Genomic DNA, 27,560 nt, shown 5'->3' with positions numbered 1-27,560 from the left:
ACATGATTGTTTTATAAAATTGATCAATGGGTAAAACATCCAAGGTGGTGAATGCTTTTTATAGGCACTTTATCAACTGCCTCTAACTTTTGTTAACTGTTTGGTTTATTATTAAATGCCTCTTATTATGGTTACTTGAGTAAAAGTAGAAGTACTGGTCCATTAATTTTCTTTGGTAAAAGTAAAAAGTATTTAAATTAAAGTTTACTTTTAGAACTGAGTACTAAGTAGCTTCTAGGGCTGAACGATTTGGGAAAACCTTATGTATTTCTCAACAAACATAAGCAGTAAATCATTCCATATAATAAATAACACAATAAAAGATATATTAAACATAAATTGCTCTTCCTTGTAGGCCAGGCCTGTTTGTCATTATGACATAAAATGGTGCATGAAACATTATGAATTACATATCTTTATTCATCTACTTTGATCACAGTAAGAAACAGGGCAATTTATTTAATTTAAAGTCTTATAGCAATCATCATGAAAGCTAGGGCTGAACAACTTTGAAAAAAAAATCAAATTGCCATGATTTTGGCTCATATTGCAGATGCAGTGCAAATTTTTGTATTGAACGGAATGATCATTTTTAAGTCATGTTAATTCTAAATAACAGAAACATTTACAATAAAGAAGGAAATAACAATTTTGCAAACTTTTCTGAAATTTAGTTAAGTACTGGTGAAAGTAAAAGTACTGGTCTATAAATCTACTCAAGTTAAAATAAAAAGTATTTGATTTAAAGTGAACTTTAGAAAAGCTACTGAGGAGCTGTTCCTCATTGGCAAGAAAAACAGGAGAACAGATCTCCAACTACACTGTCACACCTCTGTAACAAAGTTAAATATACAGTGAAACTGACAGTGTTAATTGAACTCGTATAGTTAATTTAACAATTTAAGTGTCTATATTGCTCCATAGATAAACAAAGCAGAGTCAACCTGCAAATTCAATGCATACTGAGGAAGAATATGAACCATGAGGAGCACTGAGAGTCACATGCGAAAACTCTAACTCAGTGGATAACTTCACTCATGGTGCAAATGTGTCTTACATCAGAAACAACAGTTCAGCAGAAACATGAGTAAATGACCCTCAGCAGGGGTAAGCTGTTTATGGATGGGATGTGCAGTCATTCTCTCTGTGTGCTGTAGTCAGCAGATATGGGAAAAGTACAATAGTTTAGAACTCAAGTAAAACTACAGATACTCTCATTAAAACTTACTCAAGCAGGATTAAAAGTATTGATTACAAAATGTACTCAAAACAGTACAAGAACCCGGAAAAGGGTTATACTAATATGAGTAAATGTAATTTGTTACTTTCAACCCCTTGTATTTAGCACTATAAAATTTGACAAATTAAATCATTTTCTGGGTAAAATGTGCCCCCCTCCCTCCGCAGCAGCAGCAGGCAGCACACCGCTGTGAGCGTCAACCAGTTACGCGGCACCGTGACGCGGAAGAGGAAAATCAGCAGCAAAAGAAGAAACCGCAGAAGAAGAGAAGCCAACGTCTGCTCAGCCGCTAGCTGCTGCTGCTCAGTGGACTTTTTCCCTCACGGCTATGATTGACAGAGTCAGCAGAGGTTTACACGGGCATGTCCGCTCACTCGCTCGGTGTTTATCGTAACAGAAAGACCTGCAGCATGGCGAGCCCAGAGAGGGCTCTCACAAGAACCGGAACATCATGTATCGGCTTGTTGAGGATTTTATTTATTGCTTTTATTCACACGACGCGGGCCAATAAACAAGGTTTGTAACTTAGCTGGCTAGCTAACGCTAACTTCCGTAGACATTTCTACGAAGTGAGGGGTTGAGGTTACCTCTGCGGGCCAACTTTAACCCAGCTAGCCCGCTATCTTGCTAACATTTATACCTGTTTAACTGTGCTAAATTACATCTTTGCCGCTGAGTGTTTTTAACTGAAGTGTGTTGACATTTAAATCAGTAACGCCAGCTCAGAATGAGTGCTACCTTTCGTTAGCTTTGTGTAGCCTTTAACGTTACCTTTAACATTAGCTTGTCTGTAGCATGTTGTCATGTTGTCATTCCTTCCATATAAGGCTAAGTCAGGCTAACGCTTTAACCAACTAAAATATAAAATAATACCAATAAGAGGCAGATTAACCCGTTTGTTAGCATCGCGGCTATGACTAATGTCAGCTTATACGGGCTTTTGTTTTGCCTTTTTTTTTAATTCAGAGGTGTCACATTGGTAGCATAAATGACAACATTGTGTCACTGTCACTGACAGCATATCTTACTTCGCTTCTCAATAAAGGGAGTGTTTGAGGCAGTCAGCTGACTTTTATTTGTAAACGTGGCTCAGGGTTTTGCTTTTGACCCTGGGTCGATTCCAGCTTGGCACTGATCTGCTAACAGAGCTAAATGACAGCCTCGTGTTATCTAAAGGACTGTAGTTTTCAGCTATCAGTTCTACTGATAGTGTCAGGTCCGAGGATGTTAAACATGTGGACACTTTCTATACCACCTTAAAAACGATAAAATGTCTCTTATTTTAAAGATTGGTTTAGAAAAAGTATGCCTTTTTCTTAAGACATGGTTAGGAGATGAATGAACCCATCTTAAATTGCAGCAATCTTGTGTAAGCTGTTTGAACTCACTTTGGCCTCATTTTGGTAAAATTTATTCACTTAACATATACAGTCTGTTATTTCAGTGACGACTGTATCAAAAAGTGGCAAGGCTTTGAAAATCTACACCTGTTTGATAACAAAGATATGCAGGAAAGAAATTAATCTGACAAAAAAAAAAAAACTCAGGCACTCTACTAAATTGCTTATGAACAATGGCAATGCATTGGTATTAAAAATGCAGTGTGGACTGTTGGGGTCTTTGCCTCCTAGCCTTTGATGATTGAAAAGAAAGTTCCCATGCATGTAGAATTGTGGTTGTCAAAGTATATATATTTTGAAACTTTAATTCTGTATGCTTTTAAGGTACCACATGCTTTAGAACAATACAATCTGTGTTATTTGAAAGTGTGATGGTGTCAAAAGGTAAATAAACTTTTAACAGCTGCATCTATTTTGCAAGAAAGATATGCAGGACAGAAAGAAATCCACCAGGCCAACTCCTGCAGTGCAAACTGCCTACATTGCTTGAAAGCATCAGCAACATTTAACGTTGTATTTTTGTTCAATTTAGACAGGGTTCAGGACTAAGTCTGAATTTGATTTTATGGATTTGATTATGAGAAACAATAAAGTTTCCTATATTGGTGCCTAGGACTTGAGTAATCAAAACTTTTGTTACCGTTTTAGTACTATGTGTTTTACAAAAATGTAATCTCAGTTTTTTCAGTGACCTCTAGTATTCAAAAGTACTAAAACTTTAATGAACTAGATTTTTTTAAAATCATTAAGTGCATAGGAGAGCAATGAAGAGTGCAGGACATTGCTTGCAGTTTTTGCAAACTGAAAGCTAGGAAGTTCCCAGTATTGCTTGCCCAGGACTGAGGCTTATACATTTTTGATACTGTGATACTTTTGAATCTGCATGTTTTAGAACAATACAACCTCATCATTTTAATCATGTATATTTGTGAACAGTAAATCGTAAATAGATGGAATTGAACAGCACTAGAACTTTAAGAAAGGACGTCTAATTTATAGAAGAAGTATGCAAGGGAGGAATGAGTACAGTGTGCAGGAATTTGCCTGCATTTTTGATGATTAAAAAGTAGAAAGTTTAGTGCCTAGGACTAAGGCTGATTGGTGCCTTTTTGGGTGTTGCTGATGAGATCTGTGCAAATTTGACTGTGTGAAAGTAAAATCTTTGCCATTTTAGTGATCAGTAGACTCAAAAAGTAAAGAAATGTTGAAAAACTACATCTATTTTATAACAGGCCTGGGTTGGAAATTAACCCTTTCGTTTACCTGCCACTATGGCTTGTGGACTAGACAATTATCCGCCAATCATGTTTTTATAAGCCATTTTTTATAGGATGTATTATGCAATGATGCATAACATTATTATAAGCAAGGATTATAGTCTTCAAGTATCCTACAATGTAGAAATTATAATGGAAATACTGACATGCTCTTAGTTTTGCTTGTAAACTTGATTTAGTTAACTGTTTTAAGGCTATCTAGAATCTCCATTGCAGCTGTGTCCCTGATGGTTGATTTAACTGTAACTAAATCTCCACTGAGACCCTGTCACTAATCACTCTGTTACATTACCTTTATATCCCTGCCACTGCGGCTGGTAGATTGAACAAATTCACTTGCCACTGCACAAAATCAGCAGCATTTGGCTGGTGGCAGTTGCTTATCTCAAACTGTGCTGACTACACATGGGTCGACATGAGCTAAAGTTGCGACAAGATCAGCCTCGTTACATTGATAGTTATTGTGGTATCCTCACAGCATGCAAGATATTCAGCACGATGCGTCATGACCTTTTTCCTTGGTTTCCTCATTCCTAATTTCTTCTTGTGTTGAGATGTGTGAGTAACAAGAAAAGAGGTAGATGACAAGGAAACAGGAGTGTATAACAGGGATATTTCCTGTATTTTCTTCCATTTTCCTTACTGTTAACTTGTTTACAAAGTGGAGATAGAGTCCATACTCGTGAGTAAAATGTATTTCTAAGACTTGTGTCATCATGGAGAAAAAAACTGTTCGGCTGAAAGCTGTCAAAGGCTTGTTACTACAAATCACAACACTTTGATTTGTCAGCATTATAACCAAAGTGCTTGATGTCATGCCATTTCCAAGAGGGAAAATACAATTTACAGGGCAGAGAATAAACGATTGAATGAATCCAATGTGGACAGCGAGTTTGACACTTGCATGCTGTTAGGATATGGTGTAAGAAAAGTGCACAGGAGTGGAGTGAATCCATCAAAACTTGCATGTTAACTCCTCTAACCTGTCGTAAATGCACAACAACATTGCCAAGGTTTTGATGCCAAAACAGAATGAGTTTGCGTGCTGCTTTAGATAATTCAGAACAAGACAATACCAGGTAGTGGGTGCAGGCTGCCGAGGACTTTGTGTTGTTTTTTTTGTTGCGGTGGAATCAAACATATTGATATATTGTTTGATTTCTACTAGTGTGATACTGAAGTCTAGGATTCTGGTAACATGACAACCCTAGTCAGGTCACAGTGATAAGTCTGCCGGTCCTAAGTGTATAGTTCCAGTCCACGTCCATGATAAGCTGTGCCAACTCTGAAACGTGTCTGGGGCTGATAAATTGTTTGCATTGGGTTCACAATTCAGAAATTTATCTCATGAGACGTGCACTCGACTGATAGAGGCACATTGCATGGGTTACTAGCAAATATTGTAAAGTCTCTTTGTCATGCTTCAACCAGTGTCAACGTTACAGGCTTATCAAAGTGAATGAAATCACTCCTGAGTCAATTTTACTATTAGAGCCATCAGTACAGATTTATGCACATCCATGCCAGAAGAAGTGAAACATGAGAACTAACAGAGAATCCCCTGAAAGTCACAGTTATGTTTTACTTTGTGCAAAGTTTGTGCTTCACTTCAGTGCCTTTTCTGTATAGCCAATGAAAAATCATTTATTTGTCTTTTTAACTTGGCAAAAACAGGATGAACTTCTCCCTACAGACCTCAGATGCCTATGCATGTCACAAAAAAACTCCAACATTAGTTTATCATGATGTGCTTGTGTAATGTCTGAAGCGAAATCTAAAAAGGAAATGAAACCATGAGTTGTTGCCTCAAGTGATTAGATCACCTGAATCTGTGGCTTTTTTTTATCTAAGCCCAGGGGCATGTGTTGAAATACACTGTAAAGATGTTTTCATTCCATTTAAGTGATCATTTTCATCAGGACAAATAATTTGATGGTGCTTCTTGTTTAAAGATGCCAGTTCTAGATATGGAAGCCTAAAAACACACATTTGCTTTGACTCATAAAAATGTAGTTTCATAGGCTATAGAGTTGCATTTTACACTAAAACCTCTGATAAAAGCTGTAAGCTGTTCTTGGTTAAATTAGTCTTGCTTAGATTCTCCTTTTAACAGACGAGATGTCAGCTGGTGCTTCCAGCTGAGTTGATACTAATTTTAGTTTAAGGCTGAAACACATTAGATGCTTTTTAGGCCCAACTTTGAACATCATTTTCCCCATTCAACGATCAGGCTTTTGAAGTCACAACCTATTATTAGTCCAAGTAATTTTCAAGTGTGTGATTGGCCTGGGCGATAAGTCAATTTATTGTGTTTGTGGAAAATCTAGACTTTCTTTTAAACTTCCACAGCTGTTCCCGTCAGACTTTGTCCGGTTGAGTACTGAAAACTGTTTAGAAATTCCTCGTCATTAGGCTCAGTTGTGCACCAGCTTGCTTTGTCTGCCTCTGCTCAACATGCCTATAAAAAAGTCTGCATTTCAGCAGGGGTGAAGTGGAGGGGATACCCTGATTATGCAGTGTCTCCCTCACAGATGAAGAGCCAATCCCATTTGTACCCCTTAGTCCTTCCCTTCGTTTTCCCCTTGCCCCTCGAAATAGAGTGGCAAAGGGTAAGGGGTGAAAACATTCCCCTGAGAATCATGACACCACTTGATTGCTGTTAGGTCATCCCACATTGCACACACAGCCACTGTGTTTAAAGTGGTGCAACAGAGCTGCGCTTAATAACCGTGTTCACTATTTTGTAGTAGCTAATAGGGATGGACCCGAATATTTGAGGACTCTAGTACTTGCAACTATTATTATTCCAGTAATGTGTCATTATTGGCACACAGTACCAATATTTTAAGCAGCAATATTTTAACAGATTTTGTGTGACCTGTGCTAGAACTCTCCTGGGTCGTCTAACTGAATATACCTGGCTAAAAAAATGATAAAAAAGTTAGAAAAATAATTAACAATACACAGCAGTGAACCCTGTCCAGTCAGGGTCTGACTTTATTTGCATAGTGAGTTGGATCACAGCATTAACAACTGGTTTACGACAGCTACGGTAACTCTTAGGAGTCATATGAGTCTCATGCAAAACATACTGCACAGCCAGCTGACAACTTCAGTCATTCTCCATATTTATTGTTCTTCTTAAGTCACATTTAATCACTAAAGTTTCTGTGAGATCCTTGGAATCATGACTGTACTACTGTCACTACGGACTGCAGGTGTATAATTTTGCAGTCTGGCCATCAAGTGTAAACATCTGGAGGATTATAATGATCCGAATTTGTTGAAGCCATCCTCATGACTGTGGTCCCATCTAGTGTGCTGCTAGCCTAACTTGTTTATCAGTGCTTAGCTTGTTATGAGGTTTTGAACCAGTTACATTGCTCAAGAGTTTTTCCACTGGACCTGGAAGCAGTTTGATGTTAAAAATGAGCATTTATGAATTGCTCTCCTATTTGACGTCTGGTGCTGCAAACTGAGCTGCTGCTAACATTAACTCAGCTTGTTTCTCTCATTATTTCTACACATCTCATGGCTAAAATCCACAATTTGGTTAAACTATAAAATCAGCAATGCACAGAACGAAAGAGACAGGAGTGCACTTTGAAAAAGTAAAGGTAGTAATGTTCTGCATGCAAGCTAAAAACCACAGACTGGAAGACCATTGCTGTGTTTATTTTTTTTGCTATGTGTGGCTCTGTTAGAAATGTCCATTTATAGAAAAGAGCCAGTTTCGCAGCATTACACACACTAGTATTGAGATTGTTTCAATATGCAGCCAAAATCAAATCTTAGATGCACTTTATTACTAGCGTGAGTTGATTACATGTCAAACATGATAACAGCGTCCCATGCTGAAGCGTGCTGTGAACATGATCTGCAACGGTTGCTCTTGTGACACAAGCTGACTTCACAGGTGTCCGCTGAAAAGCTTCTCAGTAGATTGAGAGCATGATAAATGCTGAGGAGTGAGTTTAATTTGGGCTCTCTAAGCTTTTTAAGACTCTCAGGGTTTCACTGTAAATGTGTGAAACTTTTGTTTTTTAATCCATCTAATTACAGAATATTTGAGAAGGATTTCAAGCTTTTTTGGAAGAAGAGGCAGTAAGAAAGAGCCGCATCATTGTTTTACTGTGACCTGCCAGTAAACGGGGCTTTTCCACTATGTGGTAACCAGCTTGACTTTCTCTTCTCAATTTTCCATTGGAGATCATACCTGGTACTTTTTTGGTATCAGCTCTGGTAATGTTCCAGATGAACTGAGGTGATACTACAATGTGACATCAAGTTGCTGCCAACCACTGATTGGTCAAAGAGTATCACGACCAGTAGTGTCACGAGTGAGATCTCTAATATGAAATCAAACCCCTCTCGTCTTTGGCTTTGCTGCTGTTTAACTTTCCAAACTCTCCTGTAATTTTCAAAATTATTTTGTCTCGCTGCTAGAATCTGTATCTGCAACAACACTGGCCTCCTTGCTGTGACAAAAAGCCAGAGGCTGAAAAACAGGAGAACTATTGCCTCTGTCCTCCGTTGTTGTCATGGTAGTTTTGCCCAGTTGTGCTGTGACAACCCCACATACATTTAGGTACTATCAAAGTACACTAAAATGGAAAACAGAATGCCTGGTACCACAACTGAGTAGAGTCAAGCTGTGCCACATGTAGAAATGCACATTAAGGTTGGCAAACTTTTCAATATACGGCTACTTTTGGATACAGCAAATTCTCAGATGATAGAACCTTGGTTATTTTAATGAGCTGTACTGAAAACTGATTTAAAAAGACTTCATCTGTTTCATTAGACAAGTGTGGAATTGTCAACATTTCTACATAATATTATACATAATATCTACAGAAATATTTATGCATTTTAGACAGCGTGCAGAACTTTACCTGCAAGGTTTGAGAGTTGAAAACAAGAAATTACCAAGGATTAGGTGACCAGGACGTCTAATTTTATTGCTGTGCCGTCAAAGTATGTATCAGTATTGTTGGATTTAACGTGTCATATCTAAATGAAGATTCTATTTAGTTACAACCCTGCTGCTAACTTTTAGTGACCTTTAAAATGCATGTTTAAGAGTCTGTGTTCACAACTGGTGCTTTAGCATCTGCATGTGAGCACTTACAACTCAACTTTCAGTTGTAAGTGTAAGAGTATGCAATATTTCATTAATCTAAAATACGTGCCAAAATACTAGTGTAGTATATTTTTTCTGCAGCAGAGATCAAGTGTCCATTTTTCTCTAGAATAGTGTGAAAAAAAACTTCACTTGTTTTTGTATTTTTTTCTTATAAAAAATAAGTGACATGAAATTGATCATTCCCAACATTACAATAATTCATATCAAATTTGCAACACGAGTCAGAATAATCACAGTTAGATATTTAATCCAATTCTTTCAGCCCTAGTTGAAGTATCTCATACTGTGTTGGTTGTCTGATTTATTGCTTGGGTTTGTTGAGAAAACAGCATAAGATGAGGAACTTAAAAAATATTAGCATATTAAATCACAATATTGGGGGAAAATATCGCGCTTAGATCATTATCCTAAATCGTCCTGCCCTGCAAGGGATATTGACAAAATTAGCTCGATCACATTGATTTTTATTACAGCCTGTAAGCGACCCAGTGCCTCACCCATTCCTATTTTTAACTCTGATGTTTGCGTTTAGATGGGCGAAGAACAAGTAAATGGGTAGATAAGACACATTTCTTTGATTGTCCTCCACTCTCCTCAAGAACTTTGTGTCTGTTTCGCTGCCTTCAACATAAAAGCACTAGGTGTCATATTTTTCACACAGAAAAACTGAAATTCACATAAATATTTAACAGATTCAGTGTGGACAGCATGTGTGCGATGAAACACGATGCAGCGCGTCATTTGACGCCTGCATGCAGCATGCAGTTAGGACTACAGCTAAGCAAAATTTTCCAGAGCTACAGCTGCTACCTCTGCCAGGCAGGATCTCTTTACATTTTTTCATGTTTTTTTTTTTGTGATATATCCTCAAAAAAAGGCAAACATGAAACATGTGGAGAGCACTCTGAAACGAGGTTGTGAGGGCTACCAGTTCTCAAAAGTGTTGTCTGCAAACACAGACCCTTGTGCTGTTACTTTATTTAAAACTTGGATTATCACTTCAGATAACATAGTCATTAAAATCTGTAAACTTTGATTCTTTAGCTGTATCATAGTACATGATGCAATGCAGAGGCAACTAATTCTGTTAAACATTTAATACTTTGATATTTTTTAATACTACTTGTTCTAATATCTGATAAATGATCAAAAGCATAAAAAATACCAAAGCTTTAAAAAAATCTTTGAGTTTTAAGTCATGTTTTTTAACAAAAGCTGCCTTGAGTGAAAGGGAGTTAGGTTAGTTTTTTGGTGTTGCATACAGATGCCAAAGCCAAAGATATGTTTCTGTCTTGAAGAAACAAAGCAAAGAATGTGACGGTGAAGCAGACACATTTGCTGCTCCTCAGTGCCAGAACATTGCTAATATGTTTATGTAGTTCAGAGAGAGTACTGGAATTTACCTGCTATTGCTGGTAATCAATGGAATTACAAACTGTCTCCTGGGTAGGGTTTGCTGCTGGGGTATTGAAATGGGTATAGATATCAATTATACAGTTCTGAAAACTTATTATATCAAAATAAGTCAAATTTTCATCCACCACAAGGCCCTTCTTCTGAGATGAATTGTTGGAAGGGGTTACCTCCTCTTTAAAACTGACTTATCTGAAGGTTTTTGATGGAATGAAACTAAAAAAGTTTATTGACAGAAGGACTGCAGGGCAGGACAGGCATGTCTTCCCCCTTTGGCTTTATTTTCTCTCTCCGAAGTCTCACCAAATGTTTCCTTCATGTTTTCTAATCATGCAATTTACTTTCACCACATTAAGTACAGTTTATATGTCATGATAAATACCTATTGGGTCCAAATATCTGTTATGAATTACTAATAATCTAACCTCTAACCTTCGATATATAGCGTTTTGGAATGGGCAGGGCCTTTGAAAAACAACTTGGAGGGTGATTGGATGAACGTTCTGTCTGTCATATCTTTATGGGCCAATCAGAACAACAACACCTGTGACGTAACTGCGACCGAGGCGTGCGTGCGCAGCTACCGATGAATAACGAGTATCAACCATGGCGACTATAGACATGTCAGTACACATCTTTTGTCATTTTTGAGAAGAAAACAACTCACTAGTGTTCTTTGTTCTTCTTTTAACAAAGAAATGTGGTCAAGTTCTGATAAAACTGGCACTTTAGCAGCATCCACGCTAATGGCACCAGCCTCTTGTTGCTGCTTGCTAACGTCACGACTCCGCCGCGCCCGAAAGTACTGCCCCTTGACGCTGATTGGTCTTGTCACTTTCTAACCCAAACGGTTCAGACAGGAGCTTTGCAAGATGGATTCACCAGTGAGAAACAAGGAAAAGGGCGTATCCATCTGCTTTGCAAGGTTACTAATAATCGGTATCATCTCTGAAAAAACAATATTGGTCGACCCTGAATGTACTGTGACTGACAGATATTCGTGCTAATGAGCTACTGAGGAGAAAACTAATAAAGTGATCAGTTGTTGGCTGTATTTGTGCTGAGAGCTAAAAGATCTACCTTTTTTCCCCATTGTTCGAAAGGAGGGAAAAAAATAACAGTGGTTCCGTGTCCGAAATTAGTGTCTCTTCAACATTTGCGTGACCTTGAAAGATAAAGCTCTGCCTCTGATTTCTTCTTTCTCTACCTGAACATTATAGTTAAAAACGAACGTGCGACGGCCTTTAATGCTGAAAAGTAGGCCAACTGCCAGGGTGTGTCCTAAAGGTTAGTAATGAGAGCATTGTTGACTTCTATAAGAGTCTGGTGTGGCATTAAACTGAAGTGGGTTAAAGCTTTGTATTGAACAGCTAATTCTTATGCAACTCCAGCCAAAGACAAATATATTTGCTAAGTTAATGGCCACAGATAATGTTCTTTCTTTGTACGAAGTAAGCCAAAGAGAATGCACACTAAGTGGAGCGGAAACTGAACACTGATCTCATGCCTGATCTGTCTTTTTCCTGCTCTGTAAGTACAAGAGATTAAAGTTCAGGCATGGAGTTATCAGTTGAAGCAGTATAACTTGGTGGTTTGTGAAGATAATCATGGCCTGTTGCAGCAGCTGTATTCAAGTTCTGTCTTTAGTTGAGTGTGACGTTGAACTTCATCTTTCCTAGTAAAGCGTAATGTCCAAATAATCCTGCTTATTCATATTCATATTGAGTGTTTGTTCAGGTGTTCTCTCTGGTGTCTGTCCCTGGAAATATCTTGTGTTAACAGCATCCACAAATAGTGACAAAAATGTGATTAAACATGATGAGGGGATAACTAAAAACTACATTCTTAAAGCCCAATATACAACTTTTTCCCCTCAATAAAGTCGTTCTAAAGCTACCAGAATAACATAATGTCCACCAGTGAATATAACTTGTTTTCAGCACTGTGTAGCTTGAGAAGTGCTAGCAGCGTGTTGCATCTGACCAGCCTTTTGCTAAAAGCCACTTAGTAGTCTTAGTACTGATTGTTACGATGACTGAGACTGAGAGACAGTAAAGGAAGAGGAAGTAAAGGGATGAAGGCTAAGGGGAGAAAAAGATAAGTGACTGAGCAAGGCTAGGGGAAATATTGGATAGGCTTTACACGTAGTCACAAGCTTTGCTAGCTGCAAGTCTGACTCTGAGCTCGCTATGTTGCTGCTGGATGCTTGCAAACTGGTTGCTCAGCAAGTAGGTATTATGAGCTGTCTCATGGCTTGTGGGAAAGCAAAAATTTCCTTGCAGATGTTATTCATAGTTGATCACATTTTAAAGTTGGTCCCACTGTAGTCTCATGTTAGCAGCTTCACTGGGTGCAGAAAGTTATTTAACCCAAATGACGTGAGGTTTGAATGCAAGGGCTAAATAGATGCACCACCCTTATTCCCAAAAGATGTCTTTTTAGTTGTTGATTTTCTTCGAGTTAGCCTTTTCAATTTGGAACCATAAGCCCAGTTCAGATCAAAGATTTGCACTGACTGCAGCGGAGATGATGCATTGCTTCCAGAGCCATGACTCTCACAGTCCTTTAATTGAAAGATATTTATTCCTGAAGTTACTGTGCAATAAATCTAGCTCTACAAGAGGGAAGTACTGCACACTAACAGTGTTTTCCCTGCATCTTTATCATCTTGATAATGCATAACATCAGGCTGTATGATTCCAGCTCATCTCTCACTCAGTTATCAGCATCCTAGAAAGCAATTTTGACTACAAAAATCATTTTAAAAATGTTTTCCTCACTCATTATTGTCAGAATTTGAATATCTGCTGAAAATAATAAATTTTGCCTTGCCAAATTTACCTCCTATAGCCTTGAATTTCTCATGTATCAGCTCATTTAGCACCTCCCTTCCTGCTTACATGTGGAAGAGACAAGAGTGTTTATCATGCTGAAGTTTCCGTGTGAAAGTAAAAGATAATTTCCAAAATTTATAGTATGCTTTTATCCAACCAAATATTCTACTTCGAACCATTTCCTTGTTCACATTTATCTGCTTGCAATGCGACTCACTTAACTGAATCACAGGTAGCATCATCAGATGGCCTGTTTCGAGCTGCGACGGCTCTTTCAGACAGCTGCGACTGTGGCCGTTGATGTTCTAAAATAGTCTTGTTGAACTGCAAATCTTTGGACTGAACTAGGTTTTACAGACCTCTCTCAACTAGCATGTAGTAAATCAGCCTCTCCAAAGTTGCCAGTAGAAAAAGAATATAGGAACCATGGCAACAGTTGAATAAACAAACACATACTCTACATGAAAACAGGTTGTAGGGGGATAGAGTCATATTTGTACAAAATCTGGTCACAACGCTGCCACATGATTTAACGTGGTTCTTTGGCTTCTAGGTATGAATTTACTTGCTTCACTACTCTGTGCTTGTCAACAGTTGTGTGTTGTCTATGAGTGGTTGGTAAGGGAACCATGTGTGTTTTATGAAATTAGGAGACTCTTTTTGGCACTGAAGTGCACCAAACCAAAGTCCTACATAATATTACTCAACACTGCTTATAAAATTCAACAAAAAACCCTCTACTCCTCTTTATCCCTGCAACTCATACCACCTTATGAAACTATAAACCGTGAAAACCACATTAAATGAACTACACACCTACATTCATAACTTATGCATATGTTGGATTTTGTTGGTGCAACCCCTTCAGTAATAGTGGTGTATAATATATACTCCATCCACATTTAATAATTCACATTCAAACTAGGCTACATTTAAGCTTATGTAAAGCAGGTGCAGCTCTGTGATGAAGAGCTCAAGTATGACTTTGGCTTTAGAGGACTGGGCAGAGTTATGATGAAGCTATTTTTAGAACTGTTCGGTTGTGCTGTAGTTTCCCTTTCCTGTTCTCATAGGTGTGAAATTTTCAAACTTGTGCTGAAATAAACAGTTTGTTCTGCTTTTAAATGATGATGAAAAAAAAACAAACATGTCTTTTTTTTTTGTCTTTCTTTTTTACAGCTTTCATTCAGTCAGACACAATACTAGAAGTTTTACATTTTGGTGAGGGAGGCCTTTTACAGGTAAGTTTGATTATTTTTACCTTTTTTTAAACAAATGTCCTATGCTGGAGACAGATACAGAAACACATTCACAAGTACCAAACAGGAAAGAGTCCAAATAAAGCCTTTGCGTTGATTTGCAAATGACCTGCCTCACTCTGAGTGTTATAATGTTCTTATTTAAATCAAATGTAAATGATTGCCAATGTTTTCTCTCTCTTTGCAGGCGGAGTCTGACATTGATTTTAGTTTATATCATCAACAAAGGTAAGTTTACTTTACAAATAATATCACGTGTTCTTGCTTCAACATCTCCACACAACTATGTTCATGTAGTTTAATGCCATAATTGCAGTGAGGGTGTAGGCAAGTGCTGTACATATCGGTAGGGTTGCTTCAATATTAGCATTAAAGGGAAGACGCTGCATAGTTCTCAAAGTCCAAGTCCAAGTCCAAGTCATTTAATTCCTGTCCTGTGAATTTCAGTTTCTCCTTGAAACAAATATAACATCTAGTGCTTTTATATTAAAAGGGGAGAATTGATGTTTGTTGCTTTGTATTGACGAGCATTCAACAGCTTTTGCCTGAATAGTTTTGTCTCTGTATTGACACAAGTCAGAGCAATATACATTTTTAACACAGATATGGATGATATTAATGCACAGCTGTCCTCACTTTGTAAAACAAGCTCTGTAGATCAAGGCAAGTGAAAGAAAATCAAGGAACTATTCTGTTCAGCACTCTAAATGCCTTGTTCCATACCCATTTCCTTGTCAGAGAGGAACTAGGAACATGGGGGAAAAAACGTCCACATCACACTGCTTTGCACCGCATCGCTAGCCTGCTGTCAGAACACCACAATATAAATCAGTGTAATCAGGCTGATTGTGTCACCGATGCTTGTATCGTGTGCAATTTGGACACAGTGATGCTTGCTGCACATCTTTAACAGCTTTTCTCCCTCATGTTGTCATAAACACGCTTTTGAAGGACACAGTGATACACTTTTAAGCAAATAAGTCTTGTAGGATACTGGTTAGACTGAAATGACACCCCAATTAAAGACAAGAAGTCAGAAGGGACCTGTGTTATGTTGTGTGCAGATGAGACAGTTCTAATAGCTGGCTCCTTTTGTGAGCATTGGGAGCTGGCTCCCATTTGAAAGACAGTTTTCTTTTTTGTTGTTGTTTTAACCTTTAAACAGGAAAAATGGTACCAAGATAAAGAGCTTGGCTGAAGCAGAAAGGCTGACTCTTTTACTCAAACAGGTGCTAAAACATTTTTATTTACAGTGTGTTATCATGAGTTCAATCTCCTCTCAGTCTCTTTTGAACAACCTTTAATTCATTTAATATTTTTTTTTTTATTCTGGGTATATTTTAGTAAACTTTGCAAATGGTAAGTTGTTTTTTTATTGTCTTGTTTTTACAGAATATCATTTTATTCTTATGTTACGTTTTTTTTAATACTTTTTTTAATATTTATTTGATTTATAATTTTTCCTTTTTGTAAAGCATCTAGAATTGCTCTGTGCATGAATGGTGCTCTATATATTAACCTGCCTTGCCTAGAGAGCAGCTGGATGGACATAATTAAAGAAATGCTTTTTGTTTATTAGCATAAGACAGCAGATCATGTCAGTTGACAGGGTAGTCTTCGATGCCTACCACTACACATTGTGTCTGCACAATCAATCCAGTCATAATAAAGGCATCCCAGGCTGCCTGTGTATACAGTCTGAGCTAGTATACACTAAGAAATATCCACACAAAGCGTTAAGAATTACCACTTGGTATCTGAATTAGTGATGCACGATAAGTATTTTTTTTGACTGATACCGATAATCGATCATTTCCTACTCCTGATGGCCGATAACCAATAATAACCGATATATTTTTTCAATTGTTGATTTAACAAAAGAAGTTTATTTGATGTATTTATGCACATCTGGGGGTAAGAAGGAGTTAATATGTAGTGAGCAAAGATATTTATAACTAATTTTAACTCGTTTTTTCAAAAAACAAATAACTATTCTGACTCTATAACTGTTATTATAGTTAACTTTTTTTAGTTAAACATTTGTGTAGCAAGTACAACATACACAAACAACTGACGTAGGTTTCCCCCCATAAAACCAAATGATAACAGGCTGTTATGCTTAACAAATGGAGATATTTGGGGATCTGTTTTTTTTTTTTTTTTTTTCCCTTGCTGCTTAAGCCAGAATTAAAGCGAGCTGATGTTTGGCATAAAGATTAAAAATATGCACTGACATAAGTCATATCAGAGATAGGTTAAGAATGTGAAGTCCACCGTGGTCTGTTGCTAAACTTCTGTTCCTAACGTAGATCAGACTGAATGAAACCACGTCAAACAGAGCAGGCAGGTATACGTCTATGAAAGTAGCGATGGGTCAGGAGACTGTCAGACTGATTTTGTTATTATAACGTTGCGCCTTTTGGCTCTGGTAAACTTTCTGCTGTTTTCAATGCCTGCTTATGATCAGCGCTCTGCCTGCTATTAGCCGTTGTCTCGGTCCTAATGCCAGCGGCTGAGGCTAGTGGCTGCTCCCGCTTCGTTTTAATGTTGTTAGGATGATGACTCTTAAGTGACTTATAAGATCTGTCGAGGACTTCTCTCTACTCTTTGTGACCTTTGCAGGGCAAATTCTACACACACGGTCATGCTATCCTCCCCGTAAATACTGAATAATGCCACCGTGTTGTTAGCATTTTAGCACAGGGGCTGCTTCCTCTACTTCTCTGGAGCTCAAAAGCGAGTCGTGTACTGTGTAGTCTCATGAGAAAGAAGAAAAAACGCCAGCACCGCTGTGCTGACATAAATATATATGTTATCTGGGCTAGTTGTCATGACATCGGACCTATCAGAATGACGTGATTATTATTTCCTGTTGTCGGCCCAATAATTATCGGCGCGATAGTTATCGTGCACCCCTAATCTGAATGCCCAAAATATCAATCCCTGTTAATGCGTTGTATAAATGGGGTAACAGACATCACTGAGGCACACTAGGATTGTGGATAATGTATTTCTTTTGCCTAAGAAAGCAAATAAACCATATTTTATTAAAACAATATTGAAAGCATATGAATTTGTCTTTTACAGGATTATATAACATTGTTTCTCACCAGTGTTTCTCACTCAGACGATACTTAGGTAGGCCACTGAAGTATATGTGCTGACCATTTTCATTTTCTTCAAGTCTGTATAAAGTTACCATCCATGGATGATGCGCCATTTGAGGTGCAATGTGTATTGCTGAAAAGGTTCTTACGCAGTAATTTTAACATTAATTTGCAGCTGCTTACTGCTTTTATTACCCTGCCCGCTTGTACTCCAAGGTGATGGTTGCATAAGCAACTTCAACAACAATAATCTTTCACACATGCTACTCACCTGCAATGATTATGAAGTAGCAAGTGAGACATTTTAAAAAGGAGACTAACTTATTTGGGTGTCTTATTACAAGGTACTGCTAATGAATACTGTCAAAAGAGCTGAGACACATGAAATTAAACCTACTACCCAATAATAGTATCATTCTGTGAGAAGCACTGTTCATTTCAGGTAGCTAGGGGTTGGCTGGGAAAAAAAAATATGCTATGAAGTCTTTTACTTTAAAAGTTTTTTACTCCCAGAACCACACTGTTGAGCTCTATTTTAGTGTGGTGGTAGTCACACAGGTGGGCACCGTACATCTTTGAAGTGTTGCAGCATTATTAACACAAAGGGGAAGGCATGGGTACAGCCTAAGGAGAAGCAAAACAACAGCAGCAGGGACTTGTACTTTCACAAAACAAGGCAGAAATCAACAAAGATGCTGCTAAAATTATACCTCAACACACCGGCAAATAAACTGTCAGTCTGCTGTCATGGGAAGTAGCAAAGATTTCTCAACAAGGCTAACAAGCATAGATTTTATTACATGTGGCTGGCTTCACAGTATCAAATGACAACCACAAATAAAAGCTCAAGCATATGCAACAGCCACTTCAAGGTACACCATCTTGCTAACAAGCTTGGTTAAAAGCGTTACATTATTATTGCTAGGAGCAGTTTCCTGTGTTTTTTTAAAAGTTCACACCTTGGCCCCCTGAGCTCTCTGAAACATGTGCTGATAGTGACATGAGCCCTGAGTGTTTGTGTGTCACCTGGCGTTCGACCAGACCCCAGTGTGCTCTTTCTCTCAACACGAGAGTTTGGCAGACTGCAGAAGAAGCTAATGTGAGTGTGACAGTTTGTGCCCTCAGTGATGAGGTGGGGGTAGGGGGAGCAGACGGACAGGTGGCTGTGTTGTTTTATGATTGCTTCAGCCAGCAGAGGAATACGAGTGTCCCTGGTTGGGTCATGCTGCCTTCAGGTCAGGAGTGAGAGTGCAAAGACAAACAACACTGCCAGAGGACGGCTTTGGAAACGTGTTTGCTCTGTAGTTTCAAACAGACTTTTACATTTTTGCAGTGCTAAAGCTTTTGACTGTTTTGCGCATAATGTTTGGGTACAGAGCAGATTTTTGAGTATTAACAAGAATTTATTTTTTTTTGGAGATGTGTTTATTTGCACATTTTTGGGGTCATATTAACTAATGACAGCTGTAGTGGCTGAAATAAAGTCTGTGAAGCCATATTTATACTTCTGTGTCAAATCGGTGCAGTAGCTGAACTGTAGGAGTCTACACTTTCCTGAGCACTACATACTTGTGCGCTAGTGTGTCTGTTTAGCTCTGCAACACTTCGCCTAAATGCTAGTCAACAGTGCGATTTCATGCCAGTTACGTCGTCAGTTTCAGATTCGGCCACATCCTCTGCTTGTTTGTGTACAGGAAGCCATGGCAGCTGAAATCGAGCACTGTGTTGGAGTTAGAGATGATAAATATTGAGCAGGAGTTTATTATACTGTACTTACTGCAAAAAAAAAAAGAGGAAACATCAGAGGAGAGGGACTGCATGGCAGTTGTTTCTGTTTAGGCACAGGGTGGGGATTTTTTTAACTTTTTTGGCCACTGAGAGAGAAAAATATGAGGAAGTGCACATCTGATTTTTGAGAGGTTGGCAAGTAGATTTCACATGCATTGTCGTCTGCAGCCGTTCATCTGACTCAAGTACAAAGAGTGTACCTGTAGACCAGAGGTTGTGCTAGACTTTTTTGTCGTAAAATTCCATCATGCTGTTGTACAGTCTGTCATGATCAATTTCTGTCTTTAATATATTTAATATGATAATAAGATATGACTTTATTAGTAGCGTTCAACTCATAAAGCTGCCTTTTCCCAACTAACTTGCAATTTGCAATTTTTAATGGCATGGAGAGAAAAGCTCAACACAGCATTCACTTCCCATGTCATTTTTTATGCAGGTAAGGCAGAGCACAACCTCTGTCTTGAAGCAAGCAAATATGAACTGGGCCTTTTTTTTTTTTTTTTTTTTTTTTTTTTTTTTTAATGTTTTAAAAGTATTTTTTAATACCAACATGTAGTAGTTTGAAAACCATTGTCAATTCACAAGGTGTTGCCCTGTAGAGCCCTGTGCATTTTTGTCTGCTCTGCAGGATTTCAGATTTTTTTCTTTTTTTTTAAAGATTTATTTTTGGGCATTTTTGTGCCTTTATTAGATAGGGGAGGACAGTGGATAGAGTCAGAAACAGGGTCAAGAGTCGGGGAGAGACATGCGGTGAAGGGCCTCAGGCCGGATTTGAACCTGGGCCGCCTGCGTACATGGGGAGCGCCTTTAACCACTGGGTCACCTGCTCCCCAGGATATCTGATTATTACTGCAAGCTTTAGCAATGTGTGTCAAAAGGCATACGAACCTGCACAACGTAAGTCCATTCTAGTCTAGCACGCGGTTAAGCAGTCAAATTCGTTTATCAAATTAGTTGGCACAACATTTGCAAGTCAGTTAAACTAATTACCTATCATTTTTCTAAAGGCAAGCTTGAAATCCCAGTCAGTAATACTCTCTTAAACTGTAATGATCCTCCTGCCACTAAAAGCAGCTGTAGCTTCAGTTAATGGCCACTGCCTTCCTGTCTGAGCTTTCCCCGGCACCTCGCCGGACATTTGAAGCTTAGCTGTTAGCGTGTAGTAGAAACAGTTTTTTAAGCAGTAAATGGAAATAAAGTGGTATGTAGGCTATTAAGGGTTGAACTCACATATTATTCAACCAAACTGAAAAGAGGCCACATATTGAATCAGGATATTCATCTGCAAAGAGGAATGAAGGCTGACAGAGCTAGCTGCTAATGTTATCCATGCTCTACAGAGTACATCAGGCTTGCATCATACTCACTGACACAATGACCCTGTGAGGAGTTTGACTGTTTTCTATGTATTGTCTCCTCTTCAGACTTGTTGGTTAAATGCCCTTAAAATGAGCGTTTAGCCGAATGGGGAAATCCCTAGTCTAACGTTCAGACTTGCAAACACTGCATTAAACTTAATTAATTAAAATAACAAAACAAAAAAGCACAACTTGATGTGACAATCACATCCTCCTCACCATACACAAAGGCTCTGTCTGCAAACTTGCAGAGCAGCTGACAGCCATGACTGTTTTATAACTTCTATTATCATAACTCCTAGGATAATAAGAGTGATGAAAGAGTAATATAACAGAATTTATTTAGGTTGATATTGATTTATTAAGGCAGGTGTTCATTTTGATCACAAAGAAAGTAATGTAGGAGACTTTGTTTAGGTTTATCATAATTTATTAAGTCATGTGTTCATTAGGATAAAAAAAGTAACAATCAAAATAAGACATGCACATCAGTAAACTGCGTGCTGGATCCATAAAGAACTTAAGGAGAAGAAAAAAGGTCAAGCATCTCATATCATGATCTCATAAATACTACAGCTAACACACCATCTGCTCTCATAATTTTTTACTCTGCACTAGGCTGTCACTCTTTCTGTAATAAGCTTAATTGAATATAAAGCCATTCTTTTCTATAAAGAAGGCTTCCCCAGAAATAGCTGCATAATGGCTCAATGGATGGCAGCCACACACAGATGCACACAAAATAATTCCTAAAAACAAACTTCTTCTTCGATCTAAAATTAAAGCCATTGTTTATGACCTGTCAGACCAGGGAATAGACACGCCATACAGCGCAGGCAATGACACATCTGATTAATTAAACGGTCAAAAGGCCAACACACAAACACACAGTGGGCACCGCACACATCGATCACAGTCGTAACAACTGGATTTTACTAAAAGTGCTCTAAAATATCACAGTGTGGATGGGCAGGTGTGACCTCATTGTCAAAATGAGGGGGTCCAAATGGATGGTTTAAATTCCTTGTAAAGTGAAAAACAAACTTTGTATCTTAACACACTAGATATGTTGGAATAGGATTGCTGTAAATATGTGAAAACACTGAGATCTACATGTGACTGAATTTTTGATTAGGACTGTTAGAAAATTGTTCATCTCTTTCCTGGCTTGTTTTTTATTTGAGCATGGCAAAAATCTGAGCCCATGACATCATCAGTCTTGATGGGGAATTAACCCACCCCCCTAGTGCTGCAATGATATAAAATCACCGAGTTAATCTCAGTACAGTCTGTTGTTAGCTGATGTTACTGCCTTCATTGAAAATTAACAGTTACATGCTATTTTTTTAAACATCCCACATCTATCAGCCACAGTGGCCCATGGGCCATTAAAAGTATCATAACAGAGAGATTTGCATCAGAAAACAGTAAATTTGATCCTTAACACCAGTCTCTCTAATATGGCACAGAGCCAGGCAGCTTCGATCTGCTCAGAAGCATTTTTTTTTAATTTGAGAGAATCGGCTTTATTATGAGTGGGTGTGGCTTCAGCTCATTCAACTGACACGCCCACACAATCCAAGAGCAGATTTTACTTCCTCATTTTTCAAGAGTTTGAAACTTGATTTTATTAACATAGAGATGTTTTTCATGACTGATATTTGGCCTGGTAGTTCATAACACAGTGGCCTCTTATACATGGAACCTAAAACACTGATTTTTTTACGACTTTACAGGGACTTTAAAAATGGGAGTGAGACTTGTACGCAATGGGTTTCGACTCGACTCCTACATTACAACACATTCTCTCTTTCTTATAAAGAGGTTATTTCAACAGCTGCTCCACTCTGTTGTGCGCTCAGAAGTTGTCAACTATTTTTTGACATTAAAAAGATTAAAATTTGTTCAGGAAGAATACTGCATTTTTGGCCTATTTGGGTGTTTTTATCAGCCAACTATAATGATATTAAAGCTCAAAGTAAAACCTAAAACAAAGATTTATTTGTGCTTAAATTGCAAATTTATTTAATATGAGAGAAATGTATGGGCTTAAGCAAGAAAATTTTTTATCAGGAACTTGTTGGTGAAAAAAAGAAATAAATCCGAAGGCTTCATTGTTGACAATGCTGCAGGAGAGCAGGTGTTGTGATTTACAAGTGACTGTGTTAACTGGTGACTTGTTGTAGATGGAACACTGTTAAGACACTGAACATTGAGTATTATGTCTAAAACATGTTTAGAAGATATAAATTTGATGAAAAACATAATAAAGGGGCTCTTTCGGTTTTCAATAGGCTGTTATTTAGAAAGATGCATTTGACGTGTAGTCACCTGTTAACTTGTTAAACTGTAACACCCATCTTTTACACAAACTAGATGATAGTTCCTGTTATTTTGAATGTCATGCCAGTCAGCAGTTGTTGGCTGCATATGTATGATGTGATCTCAGGTATTTGATGCAATGCCTGTGTATACATTTTTTTTAATGAACCTCTTACATAAAGAGGTTATGCTTGTTTTCTAATACTTTGTTCTACCAGCATCTTTTAAGATATTCCTCTGGATCACTGATAATCCTCAGACAGCTTTTATGCATCCCCTGACTTTTAACACACTTTTTTCTCTTTAAAGTGTAGATTTAGGTCCCTTTTAGGTACTGGAACCATTTAAAAAATCTTAATTCAGCAGCAGTATCAGATAAAACCCAAATGACACTCAGCCCTAGAGGAAAGTAAAACTGTGATATCTTGTGCAGCTCTAAGCTGATTTTTTGCCCATATGTAACATGTGCAAACTTGTCATGTATGGAGTTATTTCTGTTACCAGGGTCATTCAGTTCTTGTGCAGTGGCCTCCACATAACATCAGCGACCCGTTCCGCCTTTAAACATGTGTGTTTTGTCTGGCTACAGCGTGCGGCATGCCTTCACTATTTGTATTGTGTGTTCTTGTCCATAAAAGGGTTATCTTGAACAGGCATAGCATGACCACTCCCTCATGGTAAGGGGAGGGGCTATTCTGCTGTGTTGATTCATGGTTTTTTGAAAGTTAAACTTCCTCTTTTTTCCAAGTGCTTGAGTAAAGAGGAGGAAATAATGCTCAGCAGAAAGATTTTCAGTGTTCTGTTTTGAAAGAATGCCAGCCACTTTAAGGGGAACTAAACAGTTTTTTCTTCTGGGATGTTTTTGTTTGTTTTAAATACTCTGGTGTTGAGCACAGCCTGTCAATGAATGGACATATGCAAACCTTAGGCCAAGAGGCAGCAGCCCTCATCATGATCTATTCAGCTGCTCAAATTACACCGCTGACATTCAACACATTAGCTCTGAATCGCCAGAGTGAAAGCACCACGCAGAATTCACAGCCAGGATCCATTTGAATCCTTAATCCCACAAGAATTTTGTCGGTAGTTGTTATATTAATGAGAGAGGTGAGGACAGGCTGCAGATGAGAGATTATCCAGGAGGAACACAGTGCGTGGCCGGGTCTCTGTGTGGATTACTGCCTGCCTCCCTAGGGATGGAAATCTATCCGTCTCCAGTGAGCTCTGCTATTGGAGCTCAGTGCTGCAGCTATTGTCTGCTCCTGTGTGCGTCGTCCTGGTAGTATAGAGGTGAAATTGATCTCTGGTGAAGTGTCCAACCCCAGGGTGGGGCTGGGCAGTATATTGTTTTTTTTTTTTTTTTAAATACCAAACATTTTCAAAAGTTAGAAGTTAAGACATTATTCTTTTATAGTGATGTAGTTTTAGATAGTGCTGATATAGAAAAGAACAACAGATGCCCCATTACACAGTCAAGATTGTTTACAGTAAGAACCACTACCAGTTATTTACTTATTGACTACAAGATAATCTGTTTAAATGTTTTTTTCCTGAATGGTGAATTATCATTTATTTGCTTTTTTATTTAGGAGTGTTTATGTCATTAGTAAAGTTGGAAGATAGTGATACTTGACACCACAGCCAAAAAAAAAAAAAAAAAAAAATGAAGGCTATGTTTACACATTCAAAAATGGTCACCTTATGTTGTGTTCTTGCTGTTTTCTGTGTACAGTGTTTTGTTTGGATGCCTGAAAATGGAAATGTTTTAAAAATGGTTCAAGATTGCAAACTTTTGAAAACTCCACCGTTTTGTCGTGATGTAAAATAGCAGTACACGGCCTTCTTTGATAATGTAGACCATGCACATGCACACATCACTCAGTTTCCTCAGAGTGAGCTCTTTTTTGTTCCTGTGCTGGTAGAGCAGGCATGTTATGACATATAATTGGGGGTAGCCACAGACAGACACCTCAAGTTTCTCTTCCATTTACTTGTTGAATGAACCTTCTCTCCCCAGGCTGGTCCTTCAGAGATCAGGTACAACTGGACAGTGGCAGACAAATACGACACATTTCACATACGTCACCAGAGGATTTCCATGCTGACTGGCGGCATGTGATTCACTTCAGTTCAAATTTTTAAACTCTGACGAATGAAACAAGCAGCACATTGAACACAGTGTGAATTCGCCTCATTCGTGCAAATGACTTGCTCAATTTTAAAATTTTCTTTTCTTATGGGTATAGACGTTAATGTAGTAGTAGAAATATGTGTGATGGTGCTTTTGAGTATGTTGGTCTACATTTAAACCGGTTTACACATTCTCTCAGTCTGATTTGCAATCGTTACAGATGGGGTGTAGCCAATGGCTGCTCCCATGGTAGCTGTTAGCTCGGATGTAGCTGTAGGAAAGCATCAGTTTAATCGCAACTGGTCCATATTTCTTTTTAAAACAAGACCAAAGAGAACTGAAAGCTTGCCTTGCAGTGAAGTTTTATTTACACGTCTCCCGACCGGCCTTGGCATCATTTTTATTCACAGAGAAGCTCTGCAATTAATAATCTAAGGCAGTGGTTTTCTGTCAGCTCAAGAGTAAAGCATGCGTACTACGTTATTTTGTCTTGTTGCTCTGATTGGCCTGTCATAGATGGGGCAGTCAGGATGTTCCTCTGATCACCTTCCTAGAATTTTATGAAAAGTCCTGCCCTTCCCAAACGCTTTCTATAGGAGCTTTCCCTGATGAATGTGAAAAAAATTGATGCAATGGATATTTGAAATAGTCTATCTGGCGTGTCAAGTTAGGATTATTGACCAGCTTGGTCAACATTGGTGGCAAAAGAGAAACTGATCTGACTTGTCTTTTCGAAGATAAAGTTGTGTGGTCTGCAGCTGCTGCTTATGTCAGGACAGGATTCTTTTACATTGTTGTCATATTTTCTTTGTTTTTTCTTGAGAAACTGATGGTGTTAAGAGCACTGAGCTGTTTAAAAAACACTGTTGGATACTACCAAGAAAGCTCAAAGCGGATTGCAACAACATTGGCAGAGTTTGTGCACCTCACTCGGTAACTTTTTAGTTGCTTTGTAGTTTTGGGTTACTTGGAATAGCACGTTTCTGTCATCATCCCTGCATCAGCCAGTCTTTTCCATGCATCATTTCAAAATCACAGTGCCAACACTGACCTGGTGTGTGTTTTACAGTTTCTATAGTCATTGTTGCAGATCTGTGTGCTTAAGGGTTATCAAAGCATTGTTGTCTAAATGTGAAATGTTTTCCATTGGTAGTGGGCAGTTTCCAAGTAAATGTGGCCCCAGACACTCAATACTGGGCAATTTCTTGATTTGAATCACCAAAAAACAGCAGGCAAGCTCCTGCGTACAGTTTAGATCATAGGAATACATGAAGAGTATTTGGAAAAAGGTTGAAACTGGTATGCAGTGATGGTTGACCTTGCTCTTTGTCAGCCCCACCTACTTGACTGAATGTTGCAAACTTACTTGTGCAAATTAAGGCAACATTCATTCTCTTTTGGTTAAATTTGACTGAAGATCATTAAGTTTCTATACTTTCTGATACAACTAGTCCCTAAAACAATGGAGATTTGATCATTTTGAAACAGATATTTTAAAGAGATAGACAGCTTTTATCTGCGGAATGTATACAGAAATACTTTTCACATTTTTATACAGTTTTGATCGTTTTCAGGAGTTTGCATGCAATTTTAGATGACAAAATGTGCCCATTTTTGATTCCAGAGGTTGTGCTTTGTTGCAGTGATATCAAACAGGTTTCAGTATAGTTTTATTTTTACTAGAATCATATCAAATTAATATTTCTGATGTTGTGACCACCAGACTCCACCACTGGTCCAGGGTGAAGTTTGGGTGACAGACATGAGTGTTTTATATATTCTGTTGCATCAGAAAGGAGAAAGATGCATTTAGCTATATATGCTTCTCCAGGAGTGATGCTGTACATTTAGGTGTTTGTTTTTACATGAAATACTTTGAAGCTTTGTCACACACCACACCTGTATGAATGATGTACTTCTCTGTCCTGGAGATTTACATAAAGGCTCTCATTACATAGTTCTGCTGCATATCTGCCCCACCAAAAAAGAGCAGCTTCTCTTTAGGGACAGCCTTGTCTATTGTTAAGATCCACCTGTTGTTGGACAGGTTTGGTGAGTTATAGCTATGTACTTACCTCGAACAGACGAGTGAAGGTGTTGACTTCATGTGAGAGAGCACCAAACTCTGACAGAAACAGAGTTGCTTCCTCCAGTTCTTATTTCTTTCACATTTTATGGATTCATTATGTCCAGAACTATCGTGCTGCAGATGGAAGTTGTCTCAAGTCCATCTCCATGCTTTGTTTAAAATGGTGGACACAGACTGTAGTGTCCGTGTTTGT

At 38.3% G+C, this 27,560-nt stretch overlaps 1 protein-coding gene across 1 annotated transcript in view; it reads left to right on the top strand.

The window, feature by feature from the left end:
- Positions 1-1,483: 1,483 nt before the first annotated feature.
- tmem131 (transmembrane protein 131) overlaps positions 1,484-27,560 on the top strand; it is an 82,772-nt gene continuing 56,695 nt past the window's right edge. The window contains exons 1-3 of the mRNA XM_041791081.1: positions 1,484-1,756; positions 14,490-14,551; positions 14,757-14,797. Of these exons, the coding sequence (XP_041647015.1) occupies positions 1,603-1,756; positions 14,490-14,551; positions 14,757-14,797 (257 nt within the window). The 5' untranslated portion in view covers positions 1,484-1,602. The remainder of the gene's footprint in view (positions 1,757-14,489; positions 14,552-14,756; positions 14,798-27,560) is intronic.

The sequence above is a fragment of the Cheilinus undulatus genome, linkage group 7, assembly GCF_018320785.1.
Source record: "Cheilinus undulatus linkage group 7, ASM1832078v1, whole genome shotgun sequence".
Lineage (NCBI taxonomy): Eukaryota > Metazoa > Chordata > Actinopteri > Labriformes > Labridae > Cheilinus > Cheilinus undulatus.
Note: the sequence above shows the minus strand (reverse complement) of the source record. Positions and strands in the feature narration are given on the sequence as shown.